The 27,877-nt window shown below is 37.5% G+C and overlaps 2 protein-coding genes and 1 long non-coding RNA gene across 3 annotated transcripts; 2 read left to right on the top strand and 1 right to left on the bottom strand.

Annotated features, from left to right (window-relative positions):
• On the bottom strand, window positions 1-15,565 carry LOC139962078 (zinc finger MYND domain-containing protein 10-like). Its single transcript, XM_071961937.1, has 12 exons — window positions 15,332-15,565; window positions 14,017-14,125; window positions 13,585-13,752; window positions 12,768-12,847; window positions 11,945-12,008; window positions 10,625-10,713; window positions 9,631-9,731; window positions 9,071-9,243; window positions 8,078-8,203; window positions 6,171-6,292; window positions 5,171-5,296; window positions 1-4,478 (listed from the first exon to the last, which is right to left on the bottom strand). The coding sequence occupies exons 1-12, from the start codon at window positions 15,442-15,444 to the stop codon at window positions 4,409-4,411; spliced, it is 1,341 nt and encodes a 446-aa protein (XP_071818038.1). The 5' UTR covers window positions 15,445-15,565; the 3' UTR covers window positions 1-4,408.
• Window positions 15,566-15,739: 174 nt separating this feature from the next.
• Window positions 15,740-20,887, top strand: LOC139962081 (m7GpppX diphosphatase-like). The gene is made up of 4 exons (XM_071961941.1): window positions 15,740-16,118; window positions 16,768-16,913; window positions 17,441-17,665; window positions 18,294-20,887. Exons 1-4 carry the CDS (start codon window positions 15,755-15,757, stop codon window positions 18,561-18,563), a joined length of 1,005 nt encoding a protein of 334 aa, XP_071818042.1. The 5' UTR covers window positions 15,740-15,754; the 3' UTR covers window positions 18,564-20,887.
• A 3,223-nt stretch (window positions 20,888-24,110) lies between these two features.
• On the top strand, window positions 24,111-27,740 carry LOC139960790 (uncharacterized). Its single transcript, XR_011790595.1, has 3 exons — window positions 24,111-24,214; window positions 26,268-26,708; window positions 27,534-27,740. It is a non-coding gene; the product is annotated as an uncharacterized lncRNA (long non-coding RNA).
• Window positions 27,741-27,877: the final 137 nt, after the last annotated feature.

Genomic DNA, 27,877 nt, shown 5'->3' on the forward strand with positions numbered 1-27,877 from the left:
TTTGATATTGTACATATGAACCTTTTATACTAACTACCAAATGACATTAATAATTTACGAAGCAAACCTTGGAAATATGGAAGGCAACAAAAATTTCAAATATTCGTTTTTGAAAGTTTCCTTTCATGACATACATCTGCGGCGATAAACGTAATCAGTTGTCTGTGAAAGTACTTTTCGTTTTTAACATAATTGTACATAACTTTTCAAGTCTCGCTTAATTTTGAAATAGTTTGAAGTATTCTTTTACATGTTTTGTCTCGACTGCCACACTTTGTGTTAATATAAGCGATTTTTCAGCAAAAAAAAAAATCCCACAGTATTGTGTCATTATTCCGCCCAGATTTGATTTCTTCTTTTAAAATAGATGAAACTTCAATGACGTATACATGTATGCACTCCTTTAACCATCTCACCAGCTGATATTGGCTGCAGTAGTCTCATTCTATAAAATCTGTCTTCTATACTGCAATCACCACAACTTTGTGATTATCAAATTTAGAGTCTTTATGATTCAGACTTTAGGTGCTGTGATTTCTTTCAACGAATCCATCCACCCTGCAAAACTCTTAACATCATAGAACCAGAATGCAAAAATGCATTGTGGTTTGGATGATGTAACATGAGCAGTTTTCTTCATGAATCTGACCTAATGTATAGTGATGGTGTACATGTTTACAAGGGTTTCACGATTTGACCTCTGATGACCCAAAATGACCTTTGACCCCCACCAAAAACAATAGACTTCTTGTACTCAATGTGTTACTTCTACACACTAAGTATGAAGTTGATCTGACCTTCCCTTCTTGAGATATAGTGTTTACAAAGTTTTCACAATTTGACCCCTGTTGACCCAAAATGACCCCACCAAAAACAATAGCCTTCTTGTACTCAATGTGGTACTTCTTCACACCAAATATGAAATTGGTCTGACATTCCCTTCTTGAGAAATCGTGTTTACAAGCTGGGCATCACAAACGCACTCACACACACACACACGCCATCATGAATGCAAAGGTTACGATTATCATCGAAACCAAAAAGTGAGTTCCTTTTGATACTAATATATCACCCACCTGCTCTCTCTCTCCCCTCCTCCTCTTCCTCCTCTCCAATCAGATGCAATAGTATGAGAGAGGCCTATTTTGCCTGACCTTTTGAGCAAATGCCTTCTTTCTTTGACCTCATTTCCCTTAACTTGATACCCATAAAGGAAAATTCAAAGAACAGTGGAAGAAAATGTTCTGAGACAATTCATTTCATTCAGAGAAATGCTCTGAAAAATGTTTATTAAATTCAAATTATAATAATCAATGCAAACTGTTCTTTTTGTTACAAAACTGTATGATGAAAATGTATTCTCTTTTCATTACTGTTAACATTGATTCATCTTCTTACACACAATGTGACTGATAACCAGGCTCAAAGCTTGAAGTTCAAATTTTCAAAATGGGGCACACACATTGACTCATTTTGATTATGGGGATGGGTCAAAGGGGGGGGGGGATGTTCCCCTCCCTCTTGAAAATTTTTTAATTGGGCAAGGGTGCTTAGATGCAAAATGTTCATTTTTCTACTGCATATGTCAAGTACAAGTTTTAAATTTTGCCAGCCTATACTACCTTGCATGCATTTGCTATAAAATGTAAGACACTCAGAAGAAAGTCTGAAAGATATTTAAGGGTCTGCCACATGTAACCCCCTACCTCCCCCTCCCCCCCCCCCGTCCATGCCCAGTGGGAACAGCTCTAATCGTCATTAAGACATATTTTACGCCATTGCTTGGTTGCACTAGTTATGTCAGTTGAAAGGTGTAGTCAGAAGTGATGTGAAAATAGTAGTATGGCCACTGGCATGATAGTTAAAATGGTGGACACCATGACTATTCCAGGAGATACGAAATGATGTGGGAAGCGAGTCATAAACTATGTTTGGAAACTTGCGAGAATCCTCGTAATTTACCCACTTCACAACGTCAATAGGTCCATGCGAATGTACACATAACCAATAAATACAAAATGGCTGGCTTGCAAGGTGATAAAAACCATGTGCTTGTGTGCATAAACCTTAACTCACTGAAATCAGTACAGAATACAAACAAGTATAGTGTGTTTAACAAATGTGTAGGATTCCATAAATAATTAACATCGATTGTTTTAAGTTGCTTCAAATCCTTTTATCACAAAATGCCAGAAATAATTTGCAACTGGCAATGCCAGACGGAGTACACCTAGTTTAGCGGACTGTCCAGTGTTTAGGCCGGAGGTCTGTCCACCCTATAATATAGAGATCTATTACAATTAATTACAAAGTGGTATGGAGGTGGATTATCTCACTCTCTCTGAAAGTAACTCCATTTCAAACGTTCTAAAGAAAATATACACACGTACACAAAAGTGTGGTCCTAATCAAGGTGATGGTCTCTGAGAAGAATATTCCTCAGATAATATATATAATTGACTTCTTATGTAAACATTTCAAGAAATTATTAAGCTCTGAACAACTTTACAATTACTTCAAATGGGAAGTTTTTGTACTCAAACTATTTATCTCAGGTGACCTAGTATCAAACACAAATGAACACTCCAAGATGACAATTACTTCTCAGAGTAAATTAAATATGTCCCGCTCTCAATCACAATAGTCATCCTTTCTAGCAGTAAATTAATTGAGACTTTTCTAAAATGAAGAAAAAATATATAAATACAAAAATATTCAAGGTGATTTGTTTACAATCCAGCTCTGTTCAAGGTGGTGATATTTCTTAAAAATGATTCCCCAATATTGTCCTCACTCTGGGAAAATTTGGAATTGAATGGGTATATCTGAATTAATTTCAGTGTAATCAGCTCAGTTTTGAAAGTAATTTTGAAAGAAAAAAATTAATATCCTCTAACCTGGGACTACAATACCCGGTCAACAAAATCATTACTCGGGCAACTTGCCCAGTGGCGGCGGAACCGGGGGGGCCAATGAAAAAGTTGAGGGGGCAAATGCATGATAAGCCCCCCCAATATTTACCAAGGCTCCGAAACGTGCATCTGCCCATTTTTCAATGCATACTTGTCGATCTGTCCGATGCACACGTATACTATATATATAGGTGTAATAATTTTAGTAATTGCTGGGGGACCCTCGGCCCGTCCCCTGGCTATAGACCACATTGTCACCCCAACCGCGTCTTCACGCCCCGTGAAAAGTGGAAGCAGTGAGTGTGAGTACAGGTAAGCGTAACACAACTTCGTCTTAGGCCAATGACTTGCCTCATTTCAGCCAGTTCTCCAACATCCCCTTACTTAGTGCCGGAGCGTCCATATATACAGTCAGGGGGCGGATGCCCCCCCCCCCCCTGACGGACTCAACTGGACTGCTGGCGCCCTTTTCAGCTTTTCACTACTTTTTACTTATTCGCGATTATTGACTATTTTATTGCGCTCTCATATACCTATTGACATTTGTCATATTCTGTTGGTGTAATTTTTCGACAAAATGGCGACGACACCTTTTTATTCTCCGTTAATCTGCAAATTAGCAAGGCCCGGAAAGGGTCATTTCCTGCAATCTAGGGAGTATCTTTTCTCAAAAATTTTCTGTACGCTCCGCGCCAACTTGTGGTGGCGCTCCGCTTAGATAGTGTCGAAAGCGCCCCTACAGACCATTCTTGCCCCCCTGACCAATACCCCTAGCTCCGCCACTGCCCTTACTACACTCAAAAACGTCTTTGCGAGTACACTACGAGGAATAGCTACTCTCTTAAAACACCATCGAACATACAAATTACAATGTTTTTACAGACTTTTAGGTGCAATCTGAGAAATTGCAGGCTTGAGACCCATATTTTAGGGCTAGGTATTCAGAGCATTAAACACTCGGGAAGTGCCGTTTCCGGCCATCTGGGGGTTTGAAAAAACCCAAAATTTTCTTGTACGCTCCGCGCCAACCGATGGTGGCGCTCCGCTTAGATAGTCTCCACACATTAGCCCCCCCAATAATTTTTCCGTTCCACCGCGCCTGAACTTGCCAGTTGCAATTGAGTAGCATTCAGTACAGTTGTAAGTACCGCCATAAAAGCGAATTTCTTTTCTCTCTTCAAACTTTCTCACACCGAGTAACTGACAAATTGCATCAGCTTATGTCATCAGTTCAGTTGACAGTGACATTGAAGTTGGTAAATGAATGTCAATCCAGGCACTACTTTCAAACCCCCCTACTATGAGTAAAGGCTCATGTTAACTGAAATGTCACAAGTTCCAGTAGTGTATCTTGCAATGTTAGTAGCTTTAAATAAAGTCATAAAATGCAGCCATGCTTAAAATGAAAGACATATGTCTAATAGTTGGACCTCCTACTTTTGTTTCCATAATTCTCTCTCAGGTAAACTTCCATCATTTTCAAACCTGCATCTTTTTCATCTGTCTTCTCCTCCAACAATGTTGCAGGCAATCTTGTGCTTGGACCAATGCTTCACCTGGCATTCTCTACAAGAATTGAAAGAAGACAAACTTAACAGCAATGCTGTGTACTCATTTGTCAATTAAACTAATCGGAATGAGTGCTTCCATTCAAAATTTTCAGTCAAGAGACAAGAAAAATGCAAAAGTTTGCAAAAAAATGAGTTCCTTTCAAAATAGGTCTCTGAAGTGACATGACCAATACATGAATTTTTTAAGGGGAGGGGGATTGGGGGGTTATTATATATATAGATGATACATATAAGTTTACTAATATACTGACAAGTCAGTTGTCATACAGCATTACAGCAAGAAGCCTGCTTTAAAGTTTACTGATGGAACAGACCAAATTTACAGGCAATGAGACTTAATCTTTTTTCAAACGTGTAATAATTGCATAATCGTTAAATATATTAACCTAGCATTAAGAGTATTTCTCTTACCTTCCACAATACAACTCATTTCTGTATTTCAAAGCAGCCTTAACCTAGCATTAAGAGTATTTCTCTTACCTTCCACAATACCACTCATTTGTGTATTTCATAGCAGCCTTAACCTAGCATTAAGAGTATTTCTCTTACCTTCCACAATACAACTCATTTCTGTATTTCAAAGCAGCCTTAACCTAGCATTAAGAGTATTTCTCTTACCTTCCACAATACCACTCATTTGTGTATTTCATAGCAGCCTTAACCTAGCATTAAGAGTATTTCTCTTACCTTCCACAATACCACTCATTCTTGCATCTTGAACATCTCTTAGAAGCAGCATCTCCACACAGAGCACACTTTGGAGGATCAGACATCAAGCTCTCGATTACATCAAAGTTATAAGTCTCTGCAAATCTAAAGAGAACAGTTTAAACATGTAAACAAGAGCATATTTTACTTTAAGTATCCTTATTATTCTACATGCATACTTTAATCTTCCAGTGCCAGTGGTTGAGACAAAGTCTTGTGGTTCTGCCAATTTTTACAGGAATTGTAAACAATCAGTGCCAAAACTTTTCAAATCTTTTGTAAAAGAATAACAAATTTGGCAAACCAAGTTTGTCACTGTGATAATGTGCGTGCATTTGGCTAGTAAAGTTTGTGTACCCGGAACAGATGCGGTGGGTATAAAATTTGATCTTCGAATTTGATCTCATCCATAGGCACTAACACTTAAGGATGTACCTAGACACCCATGGCAAAAATGGAAATACTACAATATAGAATAACAGATCAGAATATTTTAGATGTACATCGCCAATATTTTATGTCTTTAAAGGATGGTAGTTTACCCTGATCAATCAATCCCCCAGTTTATACAGAGATTCCAGATTTAAATGTTACCGTCACAGGTATCATGTATGCATCTAGGAGACTTAATTCTTAAAGGAAGCTTTAAGTCGCCGCAGGCCGCAATAAAATTGGTGTTGCAAATCTCACAGAGTGAAGAAAATTTCCCTGTTGGCTGCACCTGGCCCACAAGCTGCACTTTGGCTGCCAAGAGTGATATAGGCTGAGGGCATGAGTATAACTCTTTCAATGAGATGCCTTTTCATGGGAGCTTTGAGGAAGTCTACTCCAAATGATATTTTGTAGAACTAGAAAAAAAGAACTTATCTTCATTTGTCATAGATTTACCACTATTTCTATGACAATGACTTGCTTTAAGTACACATTTTAAGTACATACTGTTGTTACACAAAAGAAATTTATTTTATTACAATCTCACCTTTTAGCTTGTTCTCTGATATCTTCCTCGGATGGATTAAATACAGTTTTAACCTGATGTTTTGCAATGGCCGCCCATTTACCGTCATTTTCCAGTAAAAGCTTCTCATAAACTTCTGGAACCTGATAAAGTAGAGAAACAGACAATATAACTCTTAAAACTCATACAATTCTGTCTTAAATTGAAACTTCATATCTGTAGTTATTAAGAAATGTCACCTACAACTTCAGTAAACTTTTCATATTGATATGAGATCTGTAAAACAGCAACACTAGATCCAGAAATACAATATTTGCAGTTTATGATTCAAAATTGGTAATTTTGTCATTCATCTTTACTGGCACTGAACGACAGCAGCCCAACTTGTTAACTCAGATCTTTCTGGAGTCACTTTAGGCAAAACCTAAATGACAACTAATTCTTATTTCATTATAGCTAAAATAACAGAACTATGCATGTTCAGTTATTGCAAAAGGTCAATTATTAAAAGGCAGGCTTCATTCAAAGTGTTATTTTTGATATTTATAAAAGTGCTGTGAAAAAGCACCTTTAAGTGACATTAACAGGCTGCACAAGCTCACTTTGTCAGTAGGGAGGGGGTGGGGGTGGGGTGGGGGTGGGGGTGGGGGTGGGGGTGGGGGTGGGGGGGACAACATTTAGTTGTGGTTTTGTTTCCACAACACAAAAAGCATGTATTAGCACCTTACATTTAGATCTAATTATAAACCTAATCTAATATGTTAAGATATCCTCAGAATTCAAGTTTTTAGCTTTTGTCTTGTTTGCGAAGCGCTGACCTTATGGGTCTGGATCTAGACTCAGCAGTCCAGCCAATTCGATCGATGAGCCTCCGGTGTTTAGAGGATCGTTTCTCAGAGACGAAAGCAAGAAACACAATCGGGACTTCTTCGATGTGATTCTAAATATTTTACAAGATATCACTCTTAAGTTGTGTGCACCTGCCTTCATCCTATAAGGGACACTGAGATATATTAGATTTCCCTGTTTTAGTCCCTGGACTCTAGAAAATTAAAGATTACATGTAGGAATAAATCATGTCCTTTAATTGGGCAAAGGGCAATTAATTACTCTTTTTTAAAAAAAAACTAATTGTTTATGATGACACTCAATGACATATGGATCACTTGTTGTGAAATAAAAGTACCCTAAAAGCCGGATTGCAACCCATCCAAAACAGGTACCAGAAAATTTAGTCCACGTGGGTAACCAAAACTAAATTTAAAATAAGAATATATCAAAGAGCCCACAGGGATTACAATTTTTTTTTCAATTATAAACTAACAGCAAATAGGAACAGCACTTGTTCAACTTTTCTATTCATTGTGAAGTACCCTTATGTATCAAGTAGTGCTCAGTTGTCCACTTGCTGACAACGGTAGGATATCGATGGTACTTGCAACCAGTTCACAGGCAATTCATACAGCTAGGTTATCCAAAACAGACACAGCTGATTAATTACGAAAGAACCAATGACAGAGATCATCAGACAACTCCTGTCTAATTGAAATATAGTTTATGGACATTATTACTTTTAATAGGAGTATCACAGTAATTTGTACTTTGCCGATGGGGTTGAAATAGGTTTTTTTTTTTTTTGTGTTAAATATTTTAAGTTTAATCTTGTATTTGTCTGTATGTATATGTCATGAGAAATAAAATAAAGAAGAAACAGAATAAATAAATAAAAAACAAAAAGAAAAATTGTGTCTAATGTTGTCTGATGATCGCTCAATGCATGAAACTCTGAGTAACAACTACTAGTGTTCCACTAGTCTCAACTAATTCTCACCTATACTTCCCTCTGTCCACCGGACATAGAGCACTCTGTGCCAAGATAGACGCCAACCAACCAAACGTGTCTATATATATAATCCTAGACGACTCACCTGTTCCAGTAGTATTGCAGATTTGGGCGCTGCTGGTTCCATCATGGATAACTGCTCTAAGTATCTCTGAAGATCGCAGAGGCTTGGCATCTGATCCAGGATGACTTCCGTCATAAACCCTCGAAGCTAACATAGAATATACAAAAAATACCAGTCTAGATATTAAAGACCTAAACACTTCCTCATGGTTTATTTAATTATTTTATAATCTAATACACCATGGTTTATATATTCGTTGTCGAATCCAACCTTTTTTTTAAAAATATTTCTTAGGAATAAATCAGACAAAATTTATGGTCACAGCAAATAAAAAAAAAAATTTCAAAGATTTCAACACTTTCAAAGATTAAGGAAAGTGTCATCAAGTTCAAAGAAAGAGTTCATGTATGTCCCAAGGAGTATTTATACTGAAGTACTATTCTCTATCATGTTAACTTGATGCATTGATCACTGCTTTAAAGTAAAATCTACTCCTTCAACTAGTCAATATCTCAAAATGAACATTCTCAAAGAGCATTCCTTTAAAACAGTGAGTGTATTAAGGATTTAAAAGCACTCTTCTAACTTCATGTTTCTAAATTCTCTGTATTACGAAAAAGCTTGTACAATGTTGTGGTAAAAAACTTGATAATAAAAGAAGTGAACCAAGTAGGATGTAAGCCTTACCTTACAAATATAACTCTCTAGCTACCTCCCTTACCTCTAACCATAGCTTATAATTACATTCAATGTTTGCTCTATATTGTGATAATAGCATGTGATTTATTAATTTGCTGAGGTCCTAGGAGGTTGTTAGCCTAATCATACCTATGTAGCCCTCTAGCTACCTCACTAACCTCTTACCATAGTTTATAATTATATTCAATATTTCCTCTTTATTGTGATAATTGCATGTGATTTATTAATTTGCTGAGGTTCTAGGAGGTACTTAAATCCAACCATACATATCTATACCTTCAGCTACCTTGCTACCTCCAGCTACCTCGTACTTACCTTCAGAATCTGTCCTTTATTGTTATCGTTGTATGTGTATTTATTAATACACTGAGGTCCCAGGAGGAGGTTGAATAGGGCAATCCAAACTTGCCCTTCTAGGCGGCTCAAACGTAACCTCTCAGACGGATTTATTTCCTGCCATTTTCCATCTTTAAACTTATACATTTTCCCTTTAAGAGTAGAAAAACAACAACTAAAATGACTTAGTGAATTTAACAAAGCAGGCAAGAGTGTTAAGGGTATTACCACTTTAAAGTACAAAATGGTGCAAATAGTCCAAAAGTCTAAAAGTCCAAATGATACAAGTTTAAAGGAAAGTCTAACATCAGGAAACAAAAAAAACGGAAAAGAGTCACCTTGATACTAGTTACTGTCAATGCTTTGACGGAAATGTCAAATTAGTGAAGATGAAAACACTCGATCTTTAAAACAAAAAATTGTTTGGAAAAGCAATGAAATTTTGGTATCAAGCTTTCATCATGGAAAGACAATCAATCTAAAAATCGAAAATGAACATAGATTAAAGTTTAAAAAAAAAATCAAATTATGATGATTACCATCTTTGTGGCACCGCCATGGTGGATCCTCTACCAGTTGCACCAGAAGACATGGTACGTCATGAGTATTCAGCATTCTAGTAGCGACACTCAGTGGTAGACTGAAAATACAGATAAAAAAAAAATATGACAGTTGCTGAGAAATTGTGAAATGAAAATCACTGAATTGATATGACACTGGTACTGAACCCTGCAGATGCACCCCCATGTGTTAGACAGATGTGGGAATGCATAGGAAGGTGCAACATGACAGTGGAGCGGCATTCCCTCTACAGCCTTTTCTCTACCTCCCCCCGAATTCGGCCTCACAACCCTAATAATGCAAAAAGTTTGATACTATCACTTCAAATTGTTGTGGTTAACAATCTTTCATTTGAATATTGTAAATTGCTGATCAGTCTAAACCTGAAAGATTACGGAATATTTTAAAACAGTCATAATTATAATAACATAAATATATTACTATGATTAAACAGATCATTAATAACAAGAGCAATATCTATTAAACAGTCTGACAAGCTGTTTAAGATATAAACTGTAAATGAAAAATGGCAAACTGATAGGGAAATTATAAACAAACTTATAAAAGATCATATAATTAAGCAGAGAAATCACTATGTAGAAACTGCCACAGACTAAGGGCAGAGTTGATGGAGCCCAGGGGTCTGTAAGGTTGTTGGTAAAAATCTCATCCTAGATATAAAATTTCTTTGCCCTTATGCAAGAACTGAAATGAACAGAGACAACTGGTGGGATGAGCACACTTCTGGGCTTAGATTACACTGAGTGTGATGTTATCAACTATAGGCCTATCTGGCATATATGTGGCTGCTTCACCCATGGTAAAACAACACTACAATCAAAGCAAACAAAATATTGTTACACTATAAAGACACTACATAAGCCTTACATACTGTACCCTATGGGATTTAAAAAACAAAATCATGTATTCTCTGTCAACACAGACAAAACTCAAGAATGAAGAATACTTTACCTTTCCAAGTGATCTGTGATGTATCTAAGAATGGAAACTGACTTCACACCAATATCAAACTGTAACTTCTGATCTTGAACAGCCAGATCCTGCAAACAACAGAGGGAATATTAGAAAGAATCTGATTAAAGATAACTTCTGCATCTGACAGATACGATCATAAATCATCTTGTATTCCACAGCAAATATAAATGCAGGAGTTTCTTGTAAATATTCCTATACCTAATATATTGTATTTTTGTTTAAAAAAACAAATGAAAGAAGAGGCTTTAATTTGCAATAAAGTTTCGCATAAAGTTAAAATTTCTTTTACAAATGGAATTTTCTCTATACATAGTTCTTGGTCTTATATAAGTTATGAGATAATTAAAAACAGCATTTAAGTTCTTACTTGTTCTTCTTCAACGAATGCTTTTCATTCGGGTTCTTTGCTTGTTATCTAGATAATGTTAGTTTCCCTTTTCTTCATGCAAGTGTGAAGAGATGTACAAAAGATATGCCAAGATGATTTGAATAGAGATGGGGAAGAAAAAAATCCTACACCTTTGGCTTTAACAATTCAGGATATTGAAACTAGCCAGCAAAAAGAAAGGTCTCATGCCGGTAATCTGACCTAGTTTCGAATGAGGTGTAACAGAAGTGTAAGAAACCACCATCGATCCCAAAAAATACACACACAGCTTGCTACCTGTCGGTAATTAGACACTAGTGTGCAGTCAATACATACAGCTACGGTCAATACCCACAACACAGTGTACATAGCAGCAATGGACATCTCATGTCTAGATAAAAGATAACAAGGTACAGTATCACCTTTCATTACAGTCTGCATTTTGTAGCAACAAGAAGAAAACTTCACTTGCAAGCAACGGAAAGTTAACTTTTTCAGAGCGCAGCATGCGGTTTGGGGCGAGTCTTCAATACCTTTAAGTATTTCTGGTCCACTTTTACATTCTAACAAATATGGCAACACCTAGTTTATCAAACATGCCAGAACAAAAGATTGTGCAGTTGAAAAAAAAATATCTAGATAATCAAACTTTAAAGGTGGTCACCAGTTCCAGTATACCATAGCAAGTCATATAAAGTCATTTAAGCTCAAGTATCAATGCTTATTTCTGCTCCTACACATTTAGCCAACTTATTTCACTGAGACATTGTTTCAGAACCTGCAAGAAAGTAATTTTGAATAATTGAAGCCCCTTCTGGAACTTTACAAGCAAATGACAGAGCACACATCGATTATGATAATTTGGTGATGCATGTGAAGCCACAAAGGAACTGTGTATAACTACTAAAGTTGGTTATTTCCATTCTTACCTCCATATTGGAACTGTTTGAACTTGTTGAAGAATAGTCAAGCATTACTTGTTCACTTTCCTTCCTGTCAAAAACATGAAATAAAATGTATACAACAATTTCAGGTACTTCATTTTGCAGAATCAAACTAAATCCATTAATCAAACCACTTTCATTGATTTCATTGCTCAAAGGCCCAGATTCACAGCAGAAAATTGAACAAAATGCACAGGCTCTTTTTGGTTTACAGGACAGAAAATGCCAGTAGCTGGTCTGACCTCCTCTTTTTGGCAAATTTGGAACTTCAAATTCATTCTTTTAAAGGCATTGAAGACTCGCCCCAAACCGCGTGCCACGCTCTGAAAAAGTTAACTTTCCGTTACTTGCAAGTGAAGTTTTCTGCTTGTCGCTACAAAATGCAGACAGTAATGAAACATGATACCTTGTTATCTTTAGCTGGACCTGAGATGTCCATCGCTGTATCGTTTTTACACTGTGCTGTGGGTATTGACCACAGCTGTATGTACTGACTCTACACTAGTGTCTAATGACCAAAGGTATCAAGCTGTGTGCATATTTTCTGGGAACGATAGTGGTGTCTAACACTTCTGTTACACCTCATTTGAAACTAGGTCAGATTACCGGCATTAGATGTTTCTTTTTGCGCGAGGCTTCACACCCTTTAAGTCATAGAACAAACATAAACAATATGGCGATGATTTTAAGTATATTACAACTCTAGCTGTGTCACTGTTAACAGAATTGCAATGGAAATTTAACATTAAGGTAGGGAATAGGAGGGGGGAAGTATGCCCACAATACATACACGAGTCATTTCTATTACCTTGCAATCAAATCAAGTATCTTTCGATGACAAAAGTCCAGTAAATCGATGACTGTGTCCTCTGCTGCTTCACAGGGCTCCTGCAAAGAGTGTCAAAAGTTGAAGGTTTACAGTCTTGTTCAAGGCCAAGGCCCTCTCGCACGACTTTACAACTTAACCCCTGGTCATTGGTAACTTGTCACACCAACACACCAAAGTGTGCACAATTCAATCAATCTCTCCTTGGGGCACTACATCTTTGTGACACCCGGGGGAGTTCCCATAGGGTGCAGCCACAAACCGGCGCACACAACTATATTTACAAGTTACCTTGCAAGTCCCCATTTATACACCTGGGTGAAGAGAGGCAATGGAGATAAAGTGCCTTGCCCAAGGACACAACTCAATGATCTGGCCAGGACTTGAACCTCCCATCCTTAGATCACAAGTCCACTGCCTTAACCACTTGACCACAATGCCTCCCCCCCCCCCATATCTAAAGGTGAAGGCATTCCAGCATCAATAGAACATATTTATATCTAGTTATTCATTCGCACATACTGCACGTTTACTTGTCAAAACTGAGCTTCAAGTTAAAATAGCTGAGAAAACAAAAAGCGGTCCATCATAGGACACAGAATGCAGAAAATGATTGCCACATGATTAAAAAAAATATAAAAAATTGACATTTTCAAAACCAGTTTGAGGAGCACTCTTTCTTGGCAAAACTATCACAAATTAATACGTGTGGGTATCATTAGCACATTTCAACGAGTGACTATTTCAAAGGTTCTGAGGCAGAAGAAAAAATTGAAATATGCAGCACCACAGTTCTTACCTTATAAAACATTATTGTTTCTAACAGATTAGTCACAGTTGCTTCATGATATAAGGCCATATACAAAGGTATAGTTGTCTTTGGTTCAAAATCCAGTTTTTTGATAATTGAAAATATCTTGCTTCTCCATACTTCAGACGTTAGCAAGTCGGTGATCAGCATGGATATCTGGGGACAAAAGGGGAGAAGTGGAAATTGCATTGCTTAATACCAAAATTGTCTGTTAAATTATGAGTAAGATTGTTCTGATCACTGAAATATTATATGGGTAATATACACAAACAGGATTTTCCGCTGTATGGATAAGAGGGATTTTAAGGTAGTTATGGATAATAGGATGTATGAACTTGTGTTGTTTTAGGTTTTTAGTTGGAAGGATTTTCAATAACAAATCAAGCTGGTTATTGGCTTTTACTAGTCTTTTGTACTCACTTTTTCTCTCGAAATTAAAAGTTCCTTGACATATTCATCCTCATTTGCTGATGCATTCAAGACAGCCTGCATATTCAGCTTCTCGATGTACTCATGTTGCTTCTGCCACCTAAATGAGAGAGAGATCCAAGACCACGTGCAAGGAACTAGAATCTCTATTATTGTTTCAAGTTAAATGATTGTAAACATCCCAATTGGGTTCTCCTTCAAAAATTCAGATCAGAAAATTTTACAATGAAGATTTTTTCTTCTTTCTCTTTTCCCACTGATCTACAAAAGTGGTGGACAATCTGCCTTTAATTTAGCAGATTCTAAGTCTATTACAACACTGTGTGACAGACAGGGGCTGTGTCATTCCGCCATTAGTACTTTCCGCCATAGAAAATGTGCTCTTCCCTTCATAGAAAAAGTGCCATCCTGCCCTGCCATGTTACCGCCATGGCAGTAATTCACTTTCTGTATGGCAGAAATAGCACATTATTGTAGTAAGAGTAACGTTAGTATGTAGGTTAGAAATATAAAGTAACAGATTGTTTGGAAGGATCGGTGCTTCATGGTTATGTTGGGCTTCGCTTCACTCTACCTAGGCCTGCAAAATTGGTCTATTATTAAATAGACAATCAGAATCGGTCTTTTCAGGTGCGTAGCCAGGAATTTGCCAAGGGAGGGGCGAAACTGTAGATTCGGCATTGCAAACTATCTAAGCGTAGTGCCACCATGGTTGGCGCGAAGCGTACAAGAAAATTTTGGCTGTAAATGCCTCCCAGATCGCCGGAAATGGCACTTCCCATGCCTTGTTAGTTGCATCTTAGCATTTTCTCTTTTGAAAATACTAGCGATATCATAAAAACCTTAAAAACATTTGTAAAAAATATGCTCAAGGGGGGGGGGCGGCCGCCCCCTTTGCCCCCCCCCCTTGGCTACGCGCCTGGGTCTTTTTAATAAACAATCAGCCTAATTTAATTTTATTTATTCAACCAACTATTATATAGAAGACAGTGTATCGTCTCTTACGAATTTACAATTAAAAGTATTCAATCAACCTTTATTAATTCCCCAATCTTGTCTTAACTACACCGATACATTCCTGTACACCAGTGTAAAATCTTTTCCTAAAATGTACCTCTCCTCCGTAGGTAGATCTGTGACAGACTAGGCCAAGATTTGTTTTGGTATTCTCTCAGTCTCATTCTCAATTTGTTGATTGTGACATAAATTTTAAAAAATTTAAAAAAGTGTTGGCACATTGTGTAGCAAGACCTCCTCCATACTTGACAAACGTTATGGTAGTACCAATTACGCGAAACAACCTTACCTCGGTGAACCTATGTTTTTCAAGGGTACAATTTCTAAGGATTCAACGAAACCTTCTGCTTCGACAGGGAGTAGAACCTGTTGCTGTGATGATGAATTATCATATTGTGACATATTTCTTTCAAATTAACCAGTGTGACAATCATATGTCGAAAGAAGTCGGGGATCACGACAGTTGGACCAAAGTTTAGAAGGCCTAACGTTAGAATCTAGATGCGTTCTGTTTCCAAAGAGACAGAAAATTAAAACAACGAGGCAAATTTAATCCTATATGTCTATTTTGGACCATTTCGTTATATTTTAGCTCCATTAAACCTACTTAGGATTTAGGAAATTACTTAATATCATTTTTTATCATGAATCGAATATATTTTATAAAAAAATTATAAATACTTTAACGTTGAACATGCCTAATATTTTCAAAATGGCAGCTCCCATGAAGAACAAGAGGGACAATTCCAAGGAAAACGATGGTACATCTCAAGCTGCAAAGAAATTGAAACTAGCGACAGATCTCCATAGTGATGTAGATGAGAATGTGTTACATGATTTTGATGGGTTTAAAGTCGATAAAATCTTGTCGGAGAGCGCCGAGAGCAAAAGCTTGTTTTTGCTTGGCTCCTTCTCAGAGAGCGCCAAAAAAGCAGTTGTTTTGTTAGAGAAGAAACCGTTTCTCTCTGATGACCTCACTTTAAAGTCGCTGATGAGTAAAGAGACAAAACTTAAACTTGGTTTAAAGAACGACATTTATGGTGCCTACGAAAGCTTTCCACCAGTTGAAGTAAATGGTATGGTTGTTTCTAATCTTAGGTATAGCCTAGGCCAAACTTTAACGATAGGCCTCATCTGTTACACAATAAAGTTATACTCCAGACAGGTGTTCATAGACTCCGTGCAAAATTATAAAATACCTTATTTAACTATAGTGATATAAAGCAAATTATGATTGGCAGCAGGAACAGGTACCCATTAGGCAGGCAAAATATTTGTTCGTGTTAATAAAGTCTTAAGACTGAGGTAGCATTCATAAGTTGACAGGCACACCCAACGTATGCCACATAAATAGTAGGCCTACTGACAAAGAGAAAGCAAGAAGTTTGTACAGGAGTAACTACAAACTATAATAAATCATTTACCAAAATCAATCAAATGTTACCAAATTAATTACAGCCGAACCAGGTTACTAATCGGCCAAACAAGTGGCTATGATCATTACAATTTACACTACATGTTTCTCTCGGCTAATTTATTTCTAAAGTAGACAAGTTTGGCCTTCAATACCTTTTACATCTTGTGTCAGGTAATCAACATTGCTGCTTACATTCACTCTTGCCTTCTCGACCTATACTGTGTGGCATCCATTGGGAGCATCTGTGTAGAGTGGGGTACGTTAGCAATAGCTTTCATTAAATTTTTCCCCTTTCTTTTCTCTTGCAGGTGTGAAAACAACTGTAATTTATCCAGCAACTGATAAACACATCAACAAGTATAAGAGCCAAGTTTTGCATTTAGTTACAGAGTCTTATAAAGACTACCAAAATATAACTTTGCCTTATCTGAATGAACAAGACTTCAGCATTCAGGTCAGTCTATAGTCTTTTTTCACTTTAATTAGAAATATTTAATTAAAGTATTGGTAATAATGCAATGAAATTTAGTAGTGTCCTTTCCTTTTTCTTTCACAGTATACTAGACATATCTATTTATTTTGTTCATGATAGCTTTATCAACACATATAAGTAATTTTCTTCTCCTTAAGTTCCCTTCTTTGCTAAAACAGGCATAAACAGACACATAAATAAATGTCAGAAAATCTCACACAAGAAGTTATTCCTAGAATCCTTCATGCATCAAAATATCCCCCTCCTCTCCCACCCACCCCCCACAAAAAAAAAATCTTTTTTCATATTGTTAAAATGAATGTCAAATGTAAAAGAAGTTTTATATTGATATTTAACCATTTTATAAGGTTTACATTTGTGTGCTTGTGTGCACCATTGTCATGCTTCATTGATTACTAGCAAAAGGAAGTGTGTAGTTACTTTATTTTCCAAAAATAATAAAACTCTCTGTCTAATCACCAAGAATTTTTTTTTTTCGTACCTAATAGTGGGTTTACAACATTTTGGAAAAGAAAGCTGAATCAGAACACATTATATATGAAGATCCAGACCCAGAGGTTGGATTTGTTCTCCTGCCAGATATGAAATGGGACGGCCAGAAGATAGACGCCCTCCACTTGATCGCAATCTGCCATAAACGAGGACTGAAGAGCTTGCGGGATCTCAACAAGGAACACATTCCATTGCTAAAGAACATAAGAGAGAAATGTTTGGTAGGTTTATGCTGGTTTTGGGTCATTTCAGCATTTGACTTAAACTGGAATTGAAAGAAGTGATGTAACCTTGGACTGCTTGGAATGACAAGAGATAAGAAAGCTGGTCATACATAGCATCAAATCATTGTATGAATGAGTTTTAGTATCCAGTCATACAAAAAAACATCAATACAATGCTGCTGGAATATGGTTGCTCATGTAATAGTTGGATATGCATGCTTGCTTGTCACAAGTTTGAAGATCTTGGCTTGAAGAAGCGACACTGCAATGCTGAGATTAGCACACAGTGCCACCGGTTTCTTGTGCAATTTCTGATCCTGAAACCTGCAGAGTGACAATCCTTTGCAACCTAAAAGATCGGGTAAATTGTCGTCATAAAGAACACTGCTATATCAGGATTGAGCAGCATCCTTTGTTACAGTTGTTCCATTTTCTAATGCTACATAGGACCATATCATGCTTACAAGAAAGCATAATTTTTGATTTTATATCCGCAAGGTAACTTTCATGTATGTCATATGAAAGGGACTGTCTTTAATTTCTCGTTGTATCAAAACAAAATGAGCATTTTACCAAAAAAGGTTATCATCAATTCTTAATTATTCTATTATTATTGACCCTGCAGGAAGCAGTTAAGACCAAGTATGCGGTTGGAAGGGAGCAACTTCGCATGTACTTCCACTACCAGGCTTCGTACTATCAACTTCATGTTCATGTGACTCACCTCAGGAACCACGCACCCGGAATACAGACAGAGAAAGCGCATCTTCTGTCCGACATCATTGAGAACATTGAACTTATGCCAGACTATTATCAGAGAAAAAGTTTGACATTTGCATTGAGAGAAAGCGATGGCCTTTTGGATCGTTTTAGGAAAGCTGGTAAAGTAGAGTAGAATGGTTCATGCAGAATTGAAGCGGTTTGATCGTTACCTGAACAGTACACACTTTATACCAACAATAATGAAGTACAATGAATTATAAATTTCATCATGATTGGAAACTTTAAATAGTTAAAGCTACATACTGAATTGCTGAATCACAACCACCATTTTTGTATGGGTACCTGGCTAAAATGGTATGCCCGCCTCTAGGGAAGGTTCTAAATGGAGGGTGAGGTGGGGGGGGGGGTTTTGATGCAATCCTTCTTTAAAATACCAGGCTACCATCACTTGCATATAGTTAACTGTAGTATATTTTTGATTATTAATAATGTCGTTGCCATCTTTGTTAAAAAAAATTATAATGCCACTAACAACACTTTTTTCTGAGTAGATGTTGACATGAAATGACAATCCTCTTCACTTTTCTCCACGGTATTGATGGTATTGACTACACACAGAAAATAATGAGGGTTGACAAAGCACCATCTGTCCCATTCATGAATGCAGGCTACATGCAAATGTCTGATTCTTGCCTACTTTATGAAAAACTTCTGCAACTTGGTTAGTAATATCAGCTGAAATATGGTTGCCATGAGAGATGTGGTAGTGGATGTGGCAAATTGTAGCAACCCACTTCAAAGAGAAGTGGGCAATCTGTCTCTTTAATATGACATACTGAACTTTACGAAGAGGCATTTCAAGCAACTTCAATTTCCTCCCATTTGAACCCCCCCCCCCCCAGCTCACATAAAAAAGGACTCTTTTCCAAAAACATGTTGATGTGTCCTGTGTTTGTTAGGCGCTTTTCCATAGGGGTCTACACCACCCATCCCCCTTAAGATTTTCAGAGTTGTCACTCTTGGCGGGAGGCAGATGGTTGATCTAGCATGTGTCAGCTAATTTAGAATCAAGACGTGATTGGCCGGTATACGACTGACGGACAAAAGGTCAAGGGTTATTGTTTTGTATACAAAATAAATACCAGAATTTTGTAAAAAGTCTGTGTTTTCGATTTCTCCCGTATACAATTTTCATGCTTTCCGTGAGATATTTTAACTTGTCCGTACATCCATGTTCTAGGCCCATTTCCGTGTGATTTTCGGATAATTTTGTACCACTTGAAAAGGTGTGGGATACTTGGTGGATGTATGAATACAACTGAAAGTACCAGTGTTTAAGTCTTGGATCTTAATATTGAATGTTTGCATTGTTAAAATCATTAGGTCTAATTGTGACCTTACATAACTCACGGTGACGAGTTGGTTGCCATGACACTTAATATGTACGTGTCACAAGAGCACGTCAGCTGTGCTACTAACTCCATGAGTGACTATATGGCAAGTATTACTTATATAGGTATGGCTATATCACATCAGTACTACCCTATATTAGCGTGATCATGCACGTCCCTTGAACAAACTGATAACTTAGGCTTATTTACGTCTTTACTATAGGAATGACAAAATCATACAATAGAGGTCCTTAAAAATTATACCGACGGACGCACGCATGGACGGACGAACGAACGCATGAACGAACATAGCGTACAATGTTGTATGAGGCCATCTACGTACGAAGAACTGATCAACGGTGTAAATGTAGATATTACTTTATCCAGATATTCGGATAAGACTGAAAAGAGAACTAAAACTTGGAATATGGTTGTCGAGAAATGAACACGTTCGTAACTCATTGCCTAACTCAAAAGTCAACAAAGTACTTTCCCTATGTACGGCTCTGATACAGTGGAATGACGACGGCACTTTACCGGTTGATAACCCTCTCAAGATAACAGTATATCCAAAGCCATAGTCATTCGTGTATGTTTTGATATCGAATATTGCGAAGATCATCGATACTGGATATCAGTAGCGTCGCCGACGTGGAGGAGTGGTGGTGGGGGAGGTTGCCCACCTTTGTTCGGTCCACCTCCCTTCCGAATGAAATTTGTTGTTTCCCAAAATAAACCTTTGGCAAGAAAATACTCAAGTTTGCAACCTCGACTGACTATAATTTATTTACGTCAAGCTCCAAAGTGTTGCCCATAGGAAGCTGATATTTACGCTATTCTGGAACGAACTTTAGGGGGCTTCCCACTTCAACCCTCCCAGGGGCCCTATGTCAGCCACTCGGGCCCACGCCGACATGGCTTAGTGTTAAGCCCTAGCACTAACTCATTCACCTGCTTTCCGGTGCCCACTACCCCTCCCTCACGAATGTTGCTCTAATTTTTACAGACACTCCCCCACTTTTCACATGTCTGGCGACGCCACTGCTTGATCAGCGCTCATTCAAAATTGAGAACAATTTATTGGATCGATAATTTACCGATACGCTTCTGAGTTCCTGACATCTATAAAACTAAAATTACTGTGACTATATGGGAAAATAAAACTTTGTGAAGCGATAGAACGAAACGAGTGTGTATAGTTTTTTTTTTTTGGTTATAATGACGATACGATCTAACAAACTACAAAAATAAATTTTGGGCCTACATTCCAATGTTTAACATTAATGTATAATATAAGCTATAGTTTATAGATGACATTGATTGAATGAGCAATGACGTGCTCTGTTACTCGCCATCATTCTTACATTTCTTCTGAAAACATCACGTATTCGTATGGAAACTTTAAGGTGCCATAAAAATGTTAAGATCTTTGCTTGCAATTTTTCTTGCAATTCACCAATTTAATTGCCGCAAAATGTTGAAATGATGACATTCTATGCTAGCGTTAATGTTTTACCTTTTTTTTAGTGCAAACTGTTGAATCGACGGGTTTAATTAAGGGATCAACTTTTATCATTTTGTTGTAAATTGCTACTAAATTTCCAAAAGATCTTATCATTTTTGACGGCACCTTAACGTTTCCATGCGATGGCCAAAATTAAATGCCAGGCATTCTCATGTATTGATAGGTAGTTTCCCAGGGTCTATATATATATATATATGTCTTGCCTCAAAAGTGGTAGTATAAATTGTGACATTAGGCTATATGATTTTGAGAGCGTAAACGTATGGAAGCGTGAAATGAACCGAATTTAACAGCAGCGCGTTAACGACCCTTTAATTGTACTATGCGGTATAGTTATGCTGTAAGGGTCTGATTAACTTTAACAGAGACTGAAAATATGTTCATCTTATGCTAAGAAATCCAATTATTAGAGGAAATAATTTAACCGTAATACATAAAGAAACCCTAAAAAACATTTGATGAGCGCCTCAAATCTTCAGTCCCGGAGAAAGATTGACATTTTTCTATACACTATAGACGCATATCGTATTGTACAACAAACCAACGTGAAAAAAATGCTTGTATTGATATGATATGATATGATTAATTTCCTACGAACGTAAAACAGCCTACTACACAGAACAAGACACAAGGCCTAGGCTACCACGAGAATCGTTATACAGAAACACCTGGTATTGTAATGTTCCGCTTTAACGAACGTTTCAAAGTTATCTCCTCTGATAACAGATAGGCATACAGTGCAATTAGCCGTCAAGTGATTACCGAAAGTGACTCCGCAATGAATTTTGTGTACAGTGTATGCATAAGCTAGGTCTTATTATACGTCTGCTTTCAATGTGCGGTAGGCTATATATATAGATTCGCGTTGACGCAAGTTATGACCAATTGAGGTTTTAGACGGTATAATTCACAACGATGACTGGATGTCGATTTTGTAGGTCTATAATTATAAAATACTTAAAGCGTAACAGCCAATTCTCAGTCAATCATCCGGGTCGGATCAGATCCGATTTGAATAAACATTGTCGGAAAGATCATCATTGAGTTTCCTGTTTTGCAGTCTTCATTAAAGTGTCAAAAATAGAAGAGAAGGGCATCTTTCAATTTCGCCCGGTGTTTTTTTAAATAATTTTTAAGGGGGTAGAGGTGCCGAAGAAAATTGTCGAATTGAGGTCAAAAATCTGTTCAGATTTTGTAAAAATGCCCACAAATTGGGAAAATGATTCATACTTGACAACAAAATCTAAAGCTCCCCCACAAAGAAGTAAATTCTGCCCACTCCTAATTCGAGAAAGTCGAGCAACTTTTCGCTGGTGGTCAGGTTTTTATTTCTCTTAATATGGGATTAATTTGAGTGAAGAATAATGTGATGTGAGTACCGTATTTGTAAGACTTGGGACCCCTAACGTTCCAGGGATTCTCCCCCTCTAACCCCCCCCCCCCGAGTTAAATGTGTATATATGTAGCGAAATACGTAGCGTGGAAATACACATTTGGTAACAGCGTGCAATGAAACAAAGCGCAAAACAAGGAAATAAATGAAATCCTTAAAATGTATCTTCATGCTCAGTTAGTGTCGTATCATCCCAACGATGAATTATAGAAAACATCAAAATTATTGTCAGATACCATTGTGCAATCTAGAAATGCCTTGTATAGTTATCCGTATTATATGAAGATATATCATTGCTCCTATATAATGAATATAGAAAATATGAAATTTAATTTAAGAAATCAAGTCAATGCTAAAACTTTTATTTATTTTATAGAAATTTGTTTATAAGTTATTCGGATGCTGACATAAACATTTCTTATCTAAAGGATGTTTTAATACTATGATAACTGCTGTTTAACGGTATAGGCTGTATGGCGAAACTATTACGGAAATGGCAGGTGGAACGCCTTTATAAAGTCAGGTGAGAATTTTGTACTCCATTTTGGAAATTTGGAAAAAGGGACTTTGGAAAAAGGGACTCCAATTAAGCCTGATTTTATAACTCAAGAGTGTTTGACAGTAATGAAATGTCTGAGCACATTATTCCTCATGAACATAACACTACCATTTGTTGGTTCATTATTGTATTATCATATCAGACTGATATTAAATATGCACATTGATTGCGACATGTTATTAATGACATTATTATTAATGACGAATAAATCATTATTAAATGTTTAACATGAAGTGATTAATGATCTATATATGTCTTTTAGTGAATTTCGATGGTTAGGAATCCAGCAGAAGCTCGATTGACGCCAATTCTATTAACGCACATCGACTTAAACCGAACCTTCTCTTTTTAGCGAGACAGACGCGTAAATAGGTATGTCACGAAATTCCTGTCGAGACCCGGGACCGACACATGAGAGACTCAATCCTACGGACGAGAGTTAAAACCTCAGCATCTGTGTAATTTTGGCAAAAGGCAAACCTCTTTAAATGTTCCTTTTTCTAAAAACAAACAACAACTAAACTTTAACCTATATTTGCAGATTCTTGTACGAACAACTTTACTCAAGATGGAGTCGCAGTGAAATTCAAAAGAGGCTGGGCCCTAAACTCCACACAGGCAGAGAGGGAGGTGGAGAGAGAGGGTGAGATAATAGACAGAGAGGAGAAAACTCGTGTGAGGTAGATGCTATGTAAGTATAATTAAGAACAAAAGAGTCTTTGTATAGATATTTGGTCTCCACACAACCCTTTCATTTTTGTGCAAATATTCGTATTTGCGGACAGCAATCCACAAGAAAACAAGTATTGTCTGCTTCTGAGCAAACCAATTGATATCTTCTAACAAGACTCAGAAACTAACAGGCTTATAGTTTTAACACACGACGAGATCAATCGCAAGATCGAATTAAAAAAAAACACAGTTCATTTGATGATAATCCCGACGATCACCGAAGGTAAGTTTTTGATATTTGTGATTATTATGATTGATGTAATAATCTTATTGCTTTGCTGATTTAAAGGTTAGAAGAAGTTATATTATCCATCATTAAATGTTCGTGTTTCGGGAAGTCACAGATGTTCCTTATTAAAACGGTTTACAGAGGCGGGCGGATTCAAGATATTTCTTGTTAAAAAAGGAGGATGTGTTTCTCTGAGTTCATTGAAACCGACTACTATTCAGAGGGAGATCAAATGATCACTCCCCGCCCCTCCATCCCCCTCAATAATTAAACTGTTGCATTAATAATGATCCATTCTGAGGCATATTTGGATCGTACATTAGGTCTATTATTTGGTCTAAACGCATATAGTTGTGCTAGTAAGTTAGTAACTGATTTATCGGCTGGGTTAATAAAGAATTCCCGCTCCTATGGTTGTGACATGTAGGTGATACTTTTCTTATACAGTGGTATGTTAATAACATATATGAAACAAACCATCGTCGTCGTATAGAAAACCTTCCGATGTTGTTTCCATGTAACTTCTGAGGCGGTCCGTATCCAAGAAAGGTAGGAGGGGTGGGTGGGTAACTGAACCAACTATCTGATTCCTCCACCCACCTCGACCTCTGCATTGGTAAAAATCTTTATTTTTGGTGTACAATTGATTATTCAGATGTGGTTTATGCAATGTTTTAGTATAACCGTTGGTATACATAAGCGCCTAAAAATTCACCCCATCAAAATCAAACCGGTCCAAATCCCTTCAGCGGTTCAGCATAATGTTATCCTCGAAGAGATCCACTGGTACCAGTTTTGCGACACGGTGAACTGAGACGTTCGTGGAGAATTCATATTCATAATATTAAGATATTGTGCAAGGTTATAAGGAATAATTTTCCTCAAAGCTCTGTGTCTACAGTGAACACAGGGGTTGTTTATAATTATTTGTTATGAGCAAATCTACACTTATTCACGCGCCGAAAGGCAGAGGGTATAGGTGGAGTGTGGGGGGTGGGGCTCAGCCTAAGGTTCTTAAATTTTTTAAAGTATTTTATTAACAGAACATTGCATTTAGTCCTAATTATAGACCTATTTTGTAGTTAAAATATGCATCACAATGCAGTGGCGTAGGAAGGTACCTTTGAGTGGGGGGGCTGAAGATTTATAGCCGGCCTGGGGGAGGGGTCTAAGGGGAGGGGGTGTCCCCCTCCCCCTTTGGATTTTTTTGCATTTCCAGGTGGCATCAGATGCAATTTGGTGCAATATAGCACACTTCAACACCCACCCCATTTTGTAAACTTAATTTTGTATTTTCACCTGGCCTTAGATGCAATTTGGTGCTCCAAATGAGATTTTTTTTCTCATTTGGAAATGAAAAAGGGGTTTTCTGACTTGCGAAGCGGGGGGGGGGGGGCGGAATGATACTTCCACCCCTCCACATTTTTCACTGGGGGGGGGGCTGGCGCCCCCCAGCCCCCCGGTTCCTACGCCCTTGTCACAATGGATAATTTGACATCTAATCATTTCCATGTCCCCCTATAAGAAACGAACCCACAGCCACTTCTCATTCGAAAATAAATTCATCCATCTCATACAGCTTCCCCATAAAGGTTCATTCCCCTACCAAACTCAGTCAGGGAAACTGATATCCCCCCCCCACCCCCACATTTGAAACCCTGTATACCTCACTGCATACAAATGACCACGTTCGTATAGCAAAAAAATTACAAATCACTTTTCAAATGTTTCCACAATTACAATTTTCTGAGGATAGAATATTGCGTGTTCATTCAAATGCTCTCTTGCAAATTTGGTCTATTACCTGAAAACACTCTCTTTGTTGTAATTTTAATGGTAGTGTTTGCGCAAGTTCTACAGAATAGAAAAATTAGGCTTGTACATTTTTCACAGTTTTCCCATTTCTATTTATAACACATGGTGTTGCCAGATAAGAATGTGACATCAAACTATAAATACAACCTAAGAAATGTTGACTACATTATTATTATTTTTTAAATTATTATTCATTATTTTTTAGCTCGCTATGGTTCCTTTTGTTTTATAGAAATGAGACGGAATTTTTGACATTATCTTGTGACTCTCCACCGGTGAGGCTTCATTTATTTACTTTCTGGGGGCATTTCAAAGTATACCAGAGTGACGTCAAAATGACGTCAGAGCATGCGCAAAAAAGGGCTGGTTCTGATCTTACTCTGGTAGATCTCGAGTTTATAACACAGATTGTGAGTATGGCGGCGGACACGATATCTCTGTTTGGTGTAGGGTACAGCTTACAGGTATTGAAACAGAGAGCCGAGCTTGCGAAGGGTGTTTGCCTTGGACTCTGCTTACAAACAGTTCTGCTACCTTTCGTCGGTTACCTTATTGGTAACATATTTCACCTGGAACCCTTGGACGCTTTGTCAATACTAGCCACAACTTCTGCACCAATCGCAGGCTACTCATGCGTACTGACGTTCTGGGCAGGTGGTGACGTAAGCCTGTGGTAAGCGGATTAATTATATAATTTCATATAGTGTCTATACAAGGATTCCACATTTAAATATCATTAACACTGTAAATCAGTGCATTTTCCAACTGAATGCACTGTTTTCCGGCCTTCTTATTTAGCTTAAAAGTATCATTTGCATATATACCACGTGGCACCGTCTGTATTGCAGGACACCTACATAGGTTTCATACTATAGGAGCACGTTAAAAAACGAGGGCCGTGATTAGATTTTAGACGAATATATCTCAGCTCCCACTGGCGCACCAATATATTTCTTATGGAAACTTACTTCGAAAAATGTAGGTTGACTTAGATGCAAAGTGGTGATATATTTTACCAAATTTTGGAAACATTTGGAAGATTTTTCAACCATTTCGATTGTACTGCATGTACATACATGTTATTCATTTATACCTGTACACTAGGAAGAATTTTGATTATTATATTTGTCAGAGGGGATGGGACTGAGCCCCTCTTTGATTTTATTCAAGATAGAGGAGGGCAGAAGCCCTTAGAACTATACGTGCTTGCCCCCTGCCTACTCCAACACCCACCATATACTCCTTCCTATCCAGGGACTTATTGTATGATTTGCGAATTCCGTGACAATTACACATTGAGTTTTTACGATAAAATTCTCTAAAAATAAGTATATCAGGGATTAATCTTATATCATGCAAGAAGCAGTGAAAACAATGCAAAACAATGCAAACAATGAAACAATGCAAAACAATGCAAAACCACGCCACTTGAATTAATTGGTCAGTTTGGATTTGATAAGAGTCTCACTATCTTGCGGACCTTTCTTTGCACCAACAGTGTGTTACTATCCACTCTATCCACGACACTTTCTATTGGTTTTATACCTCTGTGGTTCTTCCTCTACCACTCATCGTATTGGTATTCTGAATTGTACATCGTTGCCCATCCTGAAGACATTACGATGTACCTCTTTGCCATTCTTATTCCCGTCGGACTCGGTGCGTTATTACATGGATTTTGCACGAAGAAAACTATGTATATACCCCAGGTAAGTTTGGTATCTCCGTGATGCAACATGTCGGGATCCCACTTCTGTTGTGAGCTAGGTTATAAGGGCACCTAAAACCATCTTCTCTACCCATCAACCCACACATCTATACTATATGTATGTCTTTTAGATT

The sequence above is a fragment of the Apostichopus japonicus genome, chromosome 20 (genome assembly GCF_037975245.1).
Source record: "Apostichopus japonicus isolate 1M-3 chromosome 20, ASM3797524v1, whole genome shotgun sequence".
In the NCBI taxonomy this organism is placed as follows: Eukaryota; Metazoa; Echinodermata; class Holothuroidea; order Aspidochirotida; family Stichopodidae; genus Apostichopus; species Apostichopus japonicus.

Excerpts from the sequence above, each read along its gene's own strand:
- LOC139962078 (XM_071961937.1), bottom strand. The coding sequence starts at position 15,444 with ATGTCACAATATGATAATTCATCATCACAGCAACAGGTTCTACTCCCT. Across the intron at positions 14,126-15,331 it reads AAAAACATAGGTTCACCGAG|GTGGCAGAAGCAACATGAGT; the intron begins GTAAGGTTGTTT and ends TCTCTCATTTAG. Across the intron at positions 9,732-10,624 it reads ATCACAGATCACTTGGAAAG|TCTACCACTGAGTGTCGCTA; the intron begins GTAAAGTATTCT and ends CTGTATTTTCAG.
- LOC139962081 (XM_071961941.1), top strand. The coding sequence starts at position 15,755 with ATGGCAGCTCCCATGAAGAACAAGAGGGACAATTCCAAGGAAAACGAT. Across the intron at positions 16,119-16,767 it reads TCCACCAGTTGAAGTAAATG|GTGTGAAAACAACTGTAATT; the intron begins GTATGGTTGTTT and ends TTTCTCTTGCAG. Across the intron at positions 17,666-18,293 it reads ACATAAGAGAGAAATGTTTG|GAAGCAGTTAAGACCAAGTA; the intron begins GTAGGTTTATGC and ends TTGACCCTGCAG.